At 31.7% G+C, this 15495-nt stretch overlaps 2 protein-coding genes across 2 annotated transcripts; both read right to left on the reverse strand.

The window, feature by feature from the left end:
- Positions 1-9698: 9698 nt before the first annotated feature.
- Positions 9699-10352, reverse strand: LOC141692214 (AT-hook motif nuclear-localized protein 24-like). Its single transcript, XM_074496945.1, has one exon. It carries the CDS (start codon positions 10350-10352, stop codon positions 9699-9701), a length of 654 nt encoding a protein of 217 aa, XP_074353046.1.
- A 4045-nt stretch (positions 10353-14397) lies between these two features.
- Positions 14398-15087, reverse strand: LOC141692215 (AT-hook motif nuclear-localized protein 28-like). Its single transcript, XM_074496946.1, has one exon. The coding sequence runs from the start codon at positions 15085-15087 to the stop codon at positions 14398-14400; it is 690 nt and encodes a 229-aa protein (XP_074353047.1).
- Between the last annotated feature and the right edge of the window lie 408 nt (positions 15088-15495).

Below are 15495 nucleotides of genomic sequence, written 5' to 3' on the forward strand. Positions count from 1 at the left end.
CGAAACGAACTGAAAACCTCTTTAATATTAAAAAAATCTTTTTATAACTAGCAAATTACCATGCTATGATAACTCAATAAAAAAAGTCCAAAAAATATATAACTGTAGATACTCACTCACAATATAAAAAAACAAGCACCGGAGAAAAAGAAAATATATATATATACAAGAGCAACGATACCCGTTATTCGAGTTGAGTATACAAGAAAATCAAATAAAACTACCAATATATTGAGAAAAGGTTGCTACTAAAATAAAAAGAGAAAGACATCCACTATTAAGGAAAACGATATTTAAAACAGAATCCTAAAGAATTTGGAGGCGTTGAAGCGTGCATCGCAAGTAAAAATATTCAAATCCGAAATAAATAGATTTTAGAGATGTAAAACATACTATAAAAAATACTAAATAAAGTCGAATCAAATAGATTATAGAGTCTTAAATCTCTCGAACAAAGTTCTCCAAATTGAAAATAGTAAAATGTAAACGACTAGATGTAGTAGAATTCTAACTAAAAATAGTCGGGCCACTACATCCTTTTATTGAAAAATAAAGAAAATAAATAGAGAATAACGCTTTCTCTAAATCTTCAATCTTTAAGCATCCTTAAGCTATATTCGCATGACAAACAACCAAGACATCTGGATTTTTGGAAATAAGAGCAATCACATGCATCGTTCCAAAGGTAACAAGCCTCCAAAGCGTCCCACCAATGACATCGCCATTCGTCCTAGCAAATATAGCGTTCAAAGTGCAAGAACCAGATGGTTCCGAAGGAGATATTTTTCCTACAGGCCCTGTCAAAGAAAGTAAGCAAAGTCTCTCAGAAAATATTGTTGGATGTACTGATGAGATGAGGCTTATGGAAGCATTTGTAATCATTCATGAACCACCCAGAACATTCATAAAAATATTTCTTGAATGAGCAAACTGTTTCAGCCATTCAATGACATCTTTCCCATGCGGGATTTCAAGAACAATAGACTTCATTTCGAAGTCATTTCGATGGTGTTTTCTTTTCGCCTTGTTTTTTGAACCACGAGGACGTCCTCGTGGCCTTAGACAATGAAAAATGACCCCCAGACGCCACAATATCATTTCCACCAGACTGGCCCATATTACTTATATCATTACTAACTCCTGGATTAGACATTTGAGTGTTTGGCAATGGTTGAGAGCGGTGTTCTTCGCTGTTAATTTTAGTAGGATTAGTGTAGCCCATTGAATTTGGGATTTGAAGAGCAGGTGAAGAGTAATTCATAGAATTTGAGAAAGAAAATGAATACTTGTGATTCATCTTTCGAAGGCTAAGCAAAGATATAAAATATTGGGTGAAATGTGATTAGAGTTGTGGGTTATAGTCCTTTTATAATTGATTTTGACGTGCTCTCTCAAGAAATACAAAGATTCCATACAGTTGGAAAAAGTATTATTTTCTTTTCCAGGGAATTTGAATTGAATAATCAATCCTTATCATATTTTCTAAAATTGAGAGGCCAAAAAGTTGTTAATATTTGATTCGTCTCATAAAAAGCGTTATACCAATATACGATTACAGATGAATTTCTAAAACTAAAATCGAAACATTAAACAAAAATAGAACGTTTATTTACCAATAGATGTCATCGATAAAAATATTAGGCACGAATTTTAAATATTAAATTATTTTGATTGCAAAATCGAAAACATATTTAAACATTATGGTCTGTAAAATTTAATTATTAATTTACAATTTCTCTTCATTATTTCCGTGCTCATATCAGTATTTTTTTGGTGCATTATTATCGTAATATTATGAGATTTAGTTGAGAACTTCCTCTCCCACCTTAAACTTTCAGATGAACTGGTTACTTAATGATTATCATAGCTTAGTCAGACTCAAGTTCGAGTCCTTACTTTTGAGTTAGGGGAGTATTAAAATAATATTATAAGATTCAGTTGGGGTATTTTTCTAATATCTTCAGATTTTAGGTGAGCTGATATCTAATAATATTCTAATTTTTGTGTGTTATTTATCCGTCTTTTATTAATATTTTCAACTGCTTAAACGATAATTACTACATAAACATACTCAATAGAGGAAAATTTTATAATTTTTTAGATATCTTACACTCCCTCAAAATATAATATAATTACAAAAGTAACTACATTTCTTTTGAATTGTTTGTAGTTGAACGATCAATTCTAATAATATTTTCTATAAATGTTAGGATAAAAGATTGTTGGTCGAAATCATACGAAACTATACAAAAATACCATCATTGATGAATTTTCTATGAATTTTCTATAAGAAGGATACAAAAGATTAAGTCACTAAGGCCTAGATAGAAAATAAAATATGAAGGTTTCATATTATAGAATGGTAAAAATAAAATAAATTTGTAGGTTTTTCGGAAATTATAATATAAAAATATCAATTAATGGATTAAAAACCATCTTTTATACTTGTTAACTCTATTTATTTATGATCTACCTTGATTAGTTGTCGAAAAATAAAGTGAAGTGTAGATGAGAGCGGGCTATTCAAAAAATTCGAAATCTGAGACCAAGTCGATTCCAATCCGAAAAAGTACGGGCCGGCTCATTCCGAGATACGGACCTTCAAGGGGACTTTTTTATTTGAAAGTCAAACCCTAAAAATCCGTGTAAAATTCCGGTTTTGAAAAATTGGATAGTAGTCCCAGATTAAAAGAAGCATGATTCGGGCCGGATAAAAATTTGACTTTTTGATAAAATTCGTTCTCTATATAAAATTTTTGATAAATTTTCAAATATATATATATTATTAGAACTTAGAAGTTGAATACGATATATTTTATTAGTTTGTCAATTTGATACCCTGAATAACAATTAATAATTTGTTAATTGTCAATGTAATACTCTAAATATTAGAATTTAAGGTTAATAAATGAGATATTTAAATGTAATATAAAAAAAATTGTTTAGTATCAAATTATTTGTCATAGTCTAAAATATTAGTCCTTTGACAGAAAAATAGTAATTCATGATCTCTAAAACACTCACTTTAACTGTACTTTAACACTTAAACTTTCTGACAATAGTATCAGATCTTGGTGTTGGATTCAAATTCTTGCTTTTAAGTGAGAGGGTGTTATAATAATATTATAACATCTAGTAGAAATATATCTTAAAATTTTAGATGACCCGATTACTAAACATACATAACATTCTAATATTTATGTATTATTTTATCTGTCTTCATTACCGAGTTTCACTGTTGAAGCGGCATATTACTACAAAAACAGGCTCAAAAGAGGAAAAATGTAGCAATTTTGCAGATATCTTCCCTCCCTCTGAAATATAATACAATTGCAAAAAAAATTATTACGTTTCCCTTTTTGATTATATATATTTGAATGATCACTTTAATAATATTTTCAACAAGATAATCGGTTGTTCTTGAGTCTTACAGAAACTTTACATAAATACCATCAAAGATTCAAGATGAATTTTTTATAAGAAGGTTAAAAAAAGATTAATGACTAAAAAATATTTTTTCTCTAGAATCAAGGTAAAATTTACAAAATCTTACCCTCTTTTGGGTCTAATTTATGAGCGGGATACATAAAGTAAAATTAATTTTTTTTGTTTTTCAATTTAAGTCTGATCCTCTGTGTATATAGAAAAAAAATACTTTGAATACACTTATGAAAACTTATACATGAAATAATTTACATTTAATTCATATGAAATTTTACTAGAAAATCCATCAAAATCCACATGTTTTTCAAATAAAAAGAAATTTGTGGACTTTTAAATATCGTGTTAGAAATATGTGTATTAGTTTGATGATAAGTTAAACAAAACACTTAAGTAGAAATCTGGTGTTTGTAGCCTCAACGGATAAGACCATTCTCGTTATCCGTTGATGGAGTAGCTTTACTTAGAAATAAGTTTAGTATTGTAGCACATTTCAGTTTCTGTATTCAAGTTATAATTCTTAGATGCTGGGGGAAATTATAAGTCATGTTGACTACTAGTGGATATGCAAATAGGAGGGCTAACTTGTAAATATTTCATGTCTTGTAATTTTGTATAAGTGAAGTAGTATTAACTGATAAGTTAAAGGTCTTCAATGGATAAGAAACAAAGCTTCAACGGATGTCTCTAAAGCTTCAACGGATAACATCCATCAACGGATGAGTGCATCAACGGATAAAGCTTCAACTGCTAATGCATCAACGGATAAAGTCTTCAACGGATGAAAGCTTCAACGGATGCTAAGTTCAATAGCAGTTGACAGTGACGATTCATAAGCTGAAAGAGGCACATGGGTTGACAGAGACAATTAGAATGTAGCATCCTCTTGGAGGAATCAAGAAAATACAGCATTTCCATTCTGGTGCAAACAAGGAAGTATTCAAAGATTCACAGATTATCCTAGATTGCATTGGATAGAGAAATAAAGAAGAAACATGTGAAGAATCTTTTCAATTGTATTTTATATTTTTTGTCTTCACTTGTAAACTTGGTGATATATAAACCAAGTTGCAAGCTAGTAACTAGAGTGTGAATTTTCCAGAGCTGTTTAGAAAAATATTGAGAGAAAATCATCTAGTTTGTATTAGAAAGCAGCTGTGATCAATTTCTTGAATCACAGATTTTCTGAAATAACACATCTCTGGTGAACAACAAATCCACCAGAAAAGTTTTTAAGTCTTTTGTGTTCTTTACATTTGTGTTTGAATATATATCTGTCTGCATTAGCTCAAAGCAATTCACACACACTTGTTCATCAAAACACACAGCCTTTGAAACTGCTCAAAACTTGAAAAAGTTTTGAGATTTACATTCAACCCCCTTCTGTAAATCTCATTGTTAGTTCCTTGGGAATAACAATTGGTATCAGAGCAAGCTCTTAACTTACAAAGAATTTAAAGATCTATTCTACTAACATCATGAGTAAGAAGGATATTGGTATAAAGATTCCAATCCTGGAAAGAGATAATTATATCACTGGAAAGTGAAGATGCATCTACATCTTCTCTCTCAAGATGAAAGCTACATCAACTGCATTGAAAATGGTCCTCACATCCCTCACAAGGTGGCCACAGCTGCAACTGGCACAGTTGCTATTGGACAGTCTATTCCCAAGCCAAAAGCAGAATGGACTGATGAAGATATTGAAGAGGTTCACAAGGACAAGAAAGCCATGAACATTTTGTTCAATGGTTTAGGTCAAGATATGTTTGATAATGTCATTAGCAGCTAAACTGCTAAGGAAATTTGGGATACTGTGCAACTTATCTGTGAAGGTACTGAACAAGTTAGAGAAAACAAAATGCAGCTTCTCATTCAACAGTATGAATACTTTCACTTTGAAGAAGGAGAATCACTGAATGATACCTTCAGTAGATTTCAGAAACTGTTGAATGGATTGAAGCTGTATGGCAGAGCCAAGTCGAGGACTCCAACATAAAATTTCTGAGGTCTCTACCAAAGGAATGGAAGCCTATAATTGTTTCACTAAGGAATTCTCAAGATTATAAGGACTTCACACATAAAAGATTATATGGAATTTTGAAGACCTATGAACTTGAGATGGAGCAAGATGAGCTGTTGGAAAAGGGAAAGAGAAAAGGTGGATCAGTTGCACTTGTAGCTGACAATGAGAAGACTGGAGCCAGGAATGAAGAAAAGACAATGCCAAGTCTCAAAATTGGCACAAGCAAATCAGAATCAAGTAAGGGAAATGAGCAAGTAGCTGAGGTTGAAGATAATTCCAGTCAAGATGACTCTGATGATGTTGATGAACATCTGACCTTTCTGTCCAGGAGGTTTGCAAAGATGAAATTCAGGAAAAATGCTAAATTCACTAAGTCAAACAAGAACATGGTGGACAAATCTAAGTTCAAATGTTATAACTGTGGCATAAGTGGACACTTTGCAAATGAGTGCAGAAAGCCAACCTCTGATAAGAAAAAATTTGAGCAAGTTGATTACAAAAGGAAATATTTTGATTTGCTCAAACAAAAGGAAAGAGCTTTTCTAACTCAAGATGACTGGGCAGCAGACGGAGCCAATAAAGATGATGATATGAAATATGTGAACCTAGCCCTGATGGCTAATTCTGATGAAAATGAAACTAGTTCATCAAGCAACCAGGTAATTACTACTAACCTCTCTCAGCTCTCTAAGATTGAATGCAATGAAGCCTTAAATGATATGTCCAATGAATTATATCATTTGCGTGTTTCCCTTAAATCACTAGCTAAAGAAAACACAAGAATCAAAGAGAATAATTTGTTTTTAAGTGATAGGAATGGTGTATTAGAGGGTAAGGTAATTGAGCTTGAAAAGATTAAAATCAAATACTTAACTGTTGAAAGTGAACTAGAAGAATCTGTTAAGAAAGTAGAAATTCTTTCTAGACAAATAGAACGTGAGCAAGAGGTAATCAAGGCCTGGAAAACATCTAGGGATGTTAGTGCTCAGATTGTCAAGGTTCAGGGAATTGAATCACTATGTGAGAATGCTTGGAAGAAAAACAAAAAGGAAGTAGAATTAATTGATGGATTATCAACGGATGTGGAATCAACGGATGATAAAAGTTATCCGTTGAAGGAAGAAAAGGAGCATTCATTGAAGGCTCATCAATTAAAACAGGCAAGTGATTCTAAAAAGAACAATTTGAAAAATCTCAATAAAAAGTTTGGTTCAACTTCCAAGAACTTTGTCAAAGAAGAAGCTAGCACATCCAAAGATGCCAGTAAGGTGAATATAGGACACATGACTTTAGATCAGTTGAAAAATAGGCTTAAGATGGTTGAGGATAAAAAGGAAACTAAAAGAAAATTAAATAGAAATGGGAAGGTACGAATTAACAAACATAACAATTATACACCTGATAAATATGCTCCTAGAAAAAGTTGTGTGCATTGTAAGAGTGTTAATCAACTATCTACCAACTGCAAGTCAGTTAAGAATGCTCCCATGCCTTTAACTCCTTCCATGCCTAACATATCTATGTCACCTCTGCATGCTACGCCTGTTATATCTCAACAGAATCCGCATGCACATTTTGCAAACATGCCATATGTTAATAATTCTTATTTTGTTGTATTCAGTATGCCTCAAATGCCATACAACATGCCTATGTGGAATAATGTGTTTGCACAATCCATGCCTTATCAAATTCAACCAAATAAGCTAAATAATTCTGTGACTAACCCTACACTTCAACCAACTACATCTGAGAGCAAGGTTGATCCAAAGTTACCTAAGTCAAAAGATGCTGGAGGTATGAAGTCTAGGAAAAAGACTAACAAGGCTGGACCCAAGGAAACTTGGGTACCAAAATCAACTTGATTGATTTTGTTGTGTGCAGGGAAAAAAAAGGAATATATGGTACTTGGACAATGGTTGTTCAAGGCACATGACAAGAGATTTCACCCTGCTCACACAGTTCAAGGAGAGAGCTGGCCCTAGCATAACCTTTGGAGATGACAGCAAAGGGTTCAGTATGGGATATGGCTTGATTTCAAAAGAAAATGTCATCATTGATGAAGTTGCATTAGTTGATGGTCTCAAACATAATCTATTGAGTATCAGTCAACTGTGTGATAGAGGGAATATTGTTTCCTTCAATTCTGAAGCCTGTGTTATTACAAGTAAGAAGGACAACAAAGTGGTTCTAAATGGAGTTAGAAAAGGGAATGTGTGCTTGGCTGACTTCAACTCTACAGATGCGGAATCAATTACTTGTCTTCTCAGCAAAGCAAGTCCAGATGAAAGTTGGCTATGGCACAAGAAGCTGTCTCATTTGAATTTCAAGACAATGAATGATCTAGTCAAAAAGGACTTAATTAGAGGAATGCCTCTAGTGGAATTCTCAAGGGATGGACTGTGTGATGCTTGTCAGAAAGGAAAGTAAAAGAGAGCATCATTCAGTAAGAAGCTTGAATCAGCAATTGATGAACCATTACAACTGCTACACATGGATCTTTTTGGACCAGTCAATGTATTGTCAATTTCAAGGAAAAGATATTGCCTAGTGATTGTAGATGATTTCTCCAAGTTTTCATGTACCTACTTTCTTGGATCAAAGGATGAAGCTAGTGAAATCATCATCAATCATATCAAGCAAGTCAACAATCATCCAGATTTCAAAGTAAGGAATATCAGGAGTGACAATGGAACTGAGTTCAGGAATTCTACCATGAGGTTGTTCTGTGAAGAAAATGGGATAATGCATGAGTTCTCAGCTCCAAGGACTCCACAACAGAATGGTGTAGTGGAAAGAAAGAATAGATCACTAATCGAAGCTGCAAGAACAATGGTTGAAGAGTCAAAACTCCCAACATACTTTTGGGATGAGGCTGTTAACTATGCATGTTACACTCAGAATATTTCTCTAATCAATCTGGCAAAAGACATGACTCCCTATCAATTGTTCAAGAGAAGAAAACCAACTTTAAACTTTCTTCATGTCTTTGGTTGCAAATGCTACATTCTAAGGAATCAACCTGATCACAAAGGGAAGTTTGATGCAAAGGCTGATGAAGGAATATTGGTTGGTTATTCTGCTGGAAAATCATATAGGGTCTACAATCTAAGAACCAACATTGTCATGGAATCTGTGCATGTTGTGTTTGATGATAAAAAGATTGATGGACTAACAGATGAGGGACATCATGAATGACTCAAATTTGATAACATTGAGATATATTGTGATGATAGTGAAGATGAGAATGATGGAGAAGGCACCTCGAAAAGAATTCAAAATCTGCTTTTGGATAATGCACAAAGTGCTGCATCAGTTGAAAGTCACAATTCAGCATCCGTTGAAAGAAGTAATGTAGCATCCGTTGAAAGACAAAGTGCATCATCCGTTGAATTACATAATGAAGCATCCGTTGATCATAGTCTATCAACAGATAATCAATTCACTTCATCAGTTGATAGAACTCCCAGTTCCTTTCAAAGGATCAATAACTCAAGGGGAGTTTCAGCCAATTAACATTCTATCTCACATCATGACAATACTGAGGCAACCTCATCTAGAGCTAATTTACCACCTCAAAGGAAATGGACCAAGAATCACCCTTTTGAATTGATCATTGGTGATGCAACATCTAAAGTGCAAACTAGAAGGGCTACTCAAGATGAATATCTATATAGTAGTTTTCTATCACAGGAGGAACCTAAGAGAGTGGAAGAAGCTCTACTGGATCCAGATTGGATTTTATCAATGCAAGAGGAGCTAAACCAATTTGAGAGGAACAAGGTATGGAAGCTGGTACCCAAGCCAAAGAACAAGAGCTCTATTGATACAAAATGGGTATTCAGAAACAAGATGGATGAAAATGGCATTGTCATAAGGAATAAAGCCAGATTGGTTGCCAAGGGCTATTCTCAACAAGAGGGAATAGATTTTGATGAGACATTTCCTCCAGTTGCAAGACTTGAAGCCATCAGAATCTTTCTCTCGAACATACTATAAAAAATACTAAATAAAGTCGAATCAAATAGATTATAGAGTCTTAAATCTCTCGAACAAAGTTCTCCAAATTGAAAATATGAAAATTACAGAAGTAAAATGTAAACGACTAGATTGTAGTAGAATTCTAACTAAAAATAGTCGGGCCACTACATCCTTTTATTGAAAAATTTATTGAAAAATAAAGAAAATAAATAGAGAATAACGCTTTCTCTAAATCTTCAATCTTTAAGCATCCTTAAGCTATATTCGCATGACAAACAACCAAGACATCTGGATTTTTGGAAATAAGAGCAGTCACATGCATCGTTCCAAAGGTAACAAGCCTCCAAAGCGTCCCACCAATGACATCGCCATTCGTCCTAGCAAATATAGCGTTCAAAGTGCAAGAACCAGATGGTTCCGAAGGAGATATTTTTCCTACAGGCCCTGTCAAAGAAAGTAAGCAAAGTCTCTCAGAAAATATTGTTGGATGTACTGATGAGATGAGGCTTATGGAAGCATCTGTAATCATTCCTGAACCACCCAGAACATTCATAAAAATATTTCTTGAATGAGCAAACTGTTTCAGCCATTCAATGACATCTTTCCCAGGCGGGATTTCAAGAACAATAGACTTCATTTCCGAAGTCATTTCGATGGTGTTTTCTTTCACCTTGTTTTTTGAACCACGAGGACGTCCTCGTGGCCTGGAGAATGAAAAATGACCACCAGACGCCACAATATCGTTTTCACCAGACTGGCCCATATTATTTATATCATTACCAACTCCTGGATTAGACATTCGAGTGTTTGGCAATGGTTGAGAGTGGTGTTCTTCGCTGTTAATTATAGTAGGATTAGTGTAGCCCATTGAATTTGGGATTTGAAGAGCAAGTGAAGAGTAATTCATAGAATTTGAGAAAGAAAATGATACTTGTGATTCATCTTTTGAAGGTTAAGCAAAGATATATAATATTGGGTGAAATGTGATTAGAGTTGTGGGTTATAGTCCTTTTTATAATTGAATTTGACATGCTCTCTCAAGAAATACAAAGATTATATACAGTTGGAAAAAGTATTATTTTTCTTTTCCAGGAATTTGAATTGAATAATCAATCCTTATCATATTTTCTAAAATTGAGAGGCCAAAAAGTTGTTAATATTTGATTCGTCTCATAAAAAAGCGTTATACCAATATACGATTACAGATGAATTTCTAAAACTAGAATCAAAATATTAAACAAATATACAACGTTTATTTACCAATAGATGTCATCGACAAAAATATTAGGCACGAATTTTAAATATTAAATTATTTTGATTGCAAAATCGAAAACATATTTAAACATTATGGTCTGTAAAATTTAATTATTAATTTACTATTTCTCTTCATTGTTTTCCGTGCTCATATCAGTATTTTTTGGTGCATTATTATCGTAATATTATGAGATTTAGTTGAGAACTTCCTCTGCCACCTTAAACTTTCAGATGAACTGGTTACTTAATGATCTATCATAGCTTAGTCAGACTAAGTTCGACTCCTTACTTTTGAGTTAGGGGAGTATTAAAATAATATTATAAGATTCAGTTGGGGTATTTTTCTAATATCTTCAGATTTTAGGTGAGCTGATATCTAATAATATTCTAATTTTTGTGTGTTATTTGATCCGTCTTTTATTAATATTTTCAACTGTTTAAACGATAATTACTACATAAACATACTCAATAGAGGAAAAGTTTATAATTTTTTAGATATCTTACACTCCCTCAAAATATAATATAATTGCAAAAGTAACTACATTTCTTTTACAATTGTTTGTAGTTGAATGATCAATTCTAATAATATTTTCTATAAATGTTAGGATAAAAGATTGTTGGTCGAAATCATACGAAAACGATACAAAAATACCATCATTGATGAATTTTCGATGAATTTTCTATAAGAAGGATACAAAAGATTAAGTCACTAACGCCTAGATAGAAAATAAAATATGAAGGTTTCATATTATAGAATGGTGAAAATAAAATAAATTTGTAGGTTTTTCGGAAATTATAATATAAAAATATCAATTAATGGATTAAAAACCATCTTTAATACTTGTTAACTCTATTAATTTATGATCTACCTTGGTTAGTTGTCGAAAAATAAAGTGAAGTGTAGATGAGAGTGGGGCTATTCAAAAAATTCAAAATCTGAGACCAAGTCGGATCCAATCCAAAAAAGTACGGGCTGGCTCGTCCCGAGATACAGACCTTCAAAGAGTCTTTTTTTATTTAAAAGTCCGACCCTAAAAATTCGTGTAAAAGTCCGGTATTGAAAAAATTGGATAGTAGTCCAGATTAAAAGAAGCATGATTCGGGCGGGATAAAAATTTGAGCTTTTTGATAAAATTCATTTTCTATATAAAATTTTTAATAATTCTCAAATATATATTACATTATTAGAACTTAGAAGTTGAATACGATATATTTTATTAGTTGTCAATTTGATACCCTGAATAACAATCAATAATTTGTTAATTGTCAATTTAATACTCTAAATATTAGAATTTAAGGTTAATAAATGAGATATTTAAATGTAATATAAAAAAATTATTTGTTTTAGTATCAAATTATTTGTCATAATCTAAAATATTAGTTCTTTGACAAAAAAATAGTAACTCATGATCTCTAAAACACTCACTTTAACTTTACTTTAACAACTTAAACTTTCTGACAATGTATTAGATCGTGGTGTCGGATTCGAATTCTTGCTTTTAAGTGAGAGGGTGTTATAATAATATTATAAGATCCAGTAGAAATAATATCTTAAAATTTTAGATGACCCGGTTAGTAAACATGCATAACATTCTAATATTTATGTATTATTTGATCAGTCTTTCATTACCGAGTTTCACTGTTCAAGCCGCATATTACTAAAAAACAGGCTCAAAAGAGGAAAAATGTGCAATTTTGCAGATATCTTCCCTCCCTCTGAAATATAATACAATAGCAAAAATAATTATTATGTTTCCCTTTTTGATTATATATATTTGAATGATCACTTTAATAATATTTTCAAGGTAAAATTTAGAAAATTTTACCCTGTTTTGGGTCTAATTTATGTGCGGGATACATAAAGTAAAATCATTTTTTTTGTTTTTCAATTTAAGTCTGATCATGTGTGTATATAAAAAAAATACTTTGAATACACTTATGAAAACTTATACATGAAATAATTGAAATAATTTACATTTTAATTTATATAAGATTTTACTAGAAAATCCATCAAAATCCACATGTTTTTCAAATAAAATGAAATTTGTGGACTTTTAAATATCGTCTGAAATTTTTAAAATCCAAATTAAATACCTTAAGATTTTGATAGATTTTTTTAAATCTGGATTGAATACACATTTACAATCCAAATTGAATACCTCCATATTTTGCATAATTTTACAAAATCTAAATTAAATACCCATAATATTAAAAATCCTTAAAATCTTATTTGAAAACACCTCTCTAAATTGTTCATGCACACCTTATTTGTATAAACAAATTTTGATAAACACCATTAGAGACGAGACTCTATGCGGACTGTGTAAAATTAAAATTAACAATAATGAATTTATATTTATATTATTATTCAATCTCCAAAATCAACGAATTACTTAAAATTTATATTATTATTCATTGTCTAAAATTTAAATTGAATACACAATGTGGGATTTCATTGATACTTTTATGTTATAAGTTATTTTAATAATATATTTTATCAAACAAATTTGAGATTTCACGTTCTCAAAGATTTTACTCCCTCCGTCCTCTTCATTCTGGTTATTTCCGATTATGTCCCGAAATTATATTTCACTCTTAATTAATATGATCATTTAAGGGTTAATTATGTTAATGTTTTTGAAAAGTAGAATAATTTTTTGATAACTTTTAATTTGTTTGATATTTTGATAACTTTTTGAATCAAAGGTGAGAATGATAAAATAAGTGGGACAGAACTAGGAGTAATATTTTATCAAAATATATTGGATTATGGGTAGTTGAGGTGGGGTGGGTTGGATAACTGGATTAGGAAATTGATTTCAAATGAATCGGCTCCAAGCCCAATATTTCTGCAATTGCTCTGAATTTAGGGCTTTCGAGATAAATGGATTGGGATTACAAATAAAAAATGACTTCATTTGCACGTAAAGATTATATCTATATTTTTGGCTTTCGAGATAAGTATTAGAGTTATAATTTTTATTTTTTCTCTTTGAATGCTCTAATTCTTTACAAATTGTACCATTTGTAACATTTTTATTTTTTCTTAGAACTTCTGTAGGATAATGTTTAAAATCACATTCGCACATTATCGAACGAACTGAAAACCTCTTTAATATTAAAAAATCTTTTTATAACTAGCAAATTACCATGCTATGATAACTCAATAAAAAAAGTCCAAAAAATATATAACTGTAGATACTCACTCACAAATATAAAAAAACAGACACCGGAGAAAAAGAAAATATATATATATACAAGAGCAACGATACCCGTTATTCGAGTTGAGTATACAAGAAAATCAAATAAAACTACCAATATATTGAGAAAAGGTTGCTACTAAAATAAAAAGAGAAAGACATCCACTATTAAGGAAAACGATATTTAAAACAGAATCCTAAAGAATTTGGAGGCGTTGAAGCGTGCATCGCAAGTAAAAATATTCAAATCCGAAATAAATAGATTTTAGAGATATAAAACATACTATAAAAAATACTAAATAAAGTCGAATCAAATAGATTATAGAGTCTTAAATCTCTCGAACAAAGTTCTCCAAATTGAAAATAGTAAAATGTAAACGACTAGATTATAGTAGAATTCTAACTAAAAATAGTCGGGCCACTACATCCTTTTATTGAAAAATAAAGAAAATAAATAGAGAATAACGCTTTCTCTAAATCTTCAATCTTTAAGCATCCTTAAGCTATATTCGCATGACAAACAACCAAGACATCTGGATTTTTGGAAATAAGAGCAGTCACATGCATCGTTCCAAAGGTAACAAGCCTCCAAAGCGTCCCACCAATGACATCGCCATTCGTCCTAGCAAATATAGCGTTCAAAGTGCAAGAACCAGATGGTTCCGAAGGAGATATTTTTCCTACAGGCCCTGTCAAAGAAAGTAAGCAAAGTCTCTCAGAAAATATTGTTGGATGTACTGATGAGATGAGGCTTATGGAAGCATTTGTAATCATTCCTGAACCACCCAGAACATTCATAAAAATATTTCTTGAATGAGCAAACTGTTTCAGCCATTCAATGACATCTTTCCCATGCGGGATTTCAAGAACAATAGACTTCATTTCCGAAGTCTTTTCGATGGTGTTTTCTTTCGCCTTGTTTTTTGAACCACGAGGACGTCCTCGTGGCCTAGACAATGAAAAATGACCCCCAGACGCCACAATATCATTTCCACCAGACTGGCCCATATTACTTATATCATTACTAACTCCTGGATTAGACATTTGAGTGTTTGGCAATGGTTGAGAGTGGTGTTCTTCGCTGTTAATTTTAGTAGGATTAGTGTAGCCCATTGAATTTGGGATTTGAAGAGCAGGTGAAGAGTAATTCATAGAATTTGAGAAAGAAAACGAATACTTGTGATTCATCTTTCGAAGGCTAAGCAAAGATATAAAATATTGGGTGAAATGTGATTAAAGTTGTGGGTTATAGTCCTTTTTATAATTGATTTTGACGTGCTCTCTCAAGAAATACAAATATTCCATACAGTTGGAAAAAGTATTATTTTTCTTTTCCAGGGAATTTGAATTGAATAATCAATCCTTATCATATTTTCTAAAATTGAGAGGCCAAAAAGTTGTTAATATTTGATTCGTCTCATAAAAAGCGTTATACCAATATACGATTACAGATGAATTTCTAAAACTAGAATCGAAACATTAAACAAAAATAGAACGTTTATTTACCAATAGATGTCATCGATAAAAATATTAGGCACGAATTTTAAATATTAAATTATTTTGATTGCAAAATCGAAAACATATTTAAACATTATG

This window comes from Apium graveolens, chromosome 10 (assembly GCF_009905375.1).
Source record: "Apium graveolens cultivar Ventura chromosome 10, ASM990537v1, whole genome shotgun sequence".
Classification (NCBI taxonomy): Eukaryota; Viridiplantae; Streptophyta; class Magnoliopsida; order Apiales; family Apiaceae; genus Apium; species Apium graveolens.

Excerpts from the sequence above, each read along its gene's own strand:
- LOC141692215 (XM_074496946.1), bottom strand. The coding sequence starts at position 15,087 with ATGAATCACAAGTATTCGTTTTCTTTCTCAAATTCTATGAATTACTCT.
- LOC141692214 (XM_074496945.1), bottom strand. The coding sequence starts at position 10,352 with ATGAATTACTCTTCACTTGCTCTTCAAATCCCAAATTCAATGGGCTAC.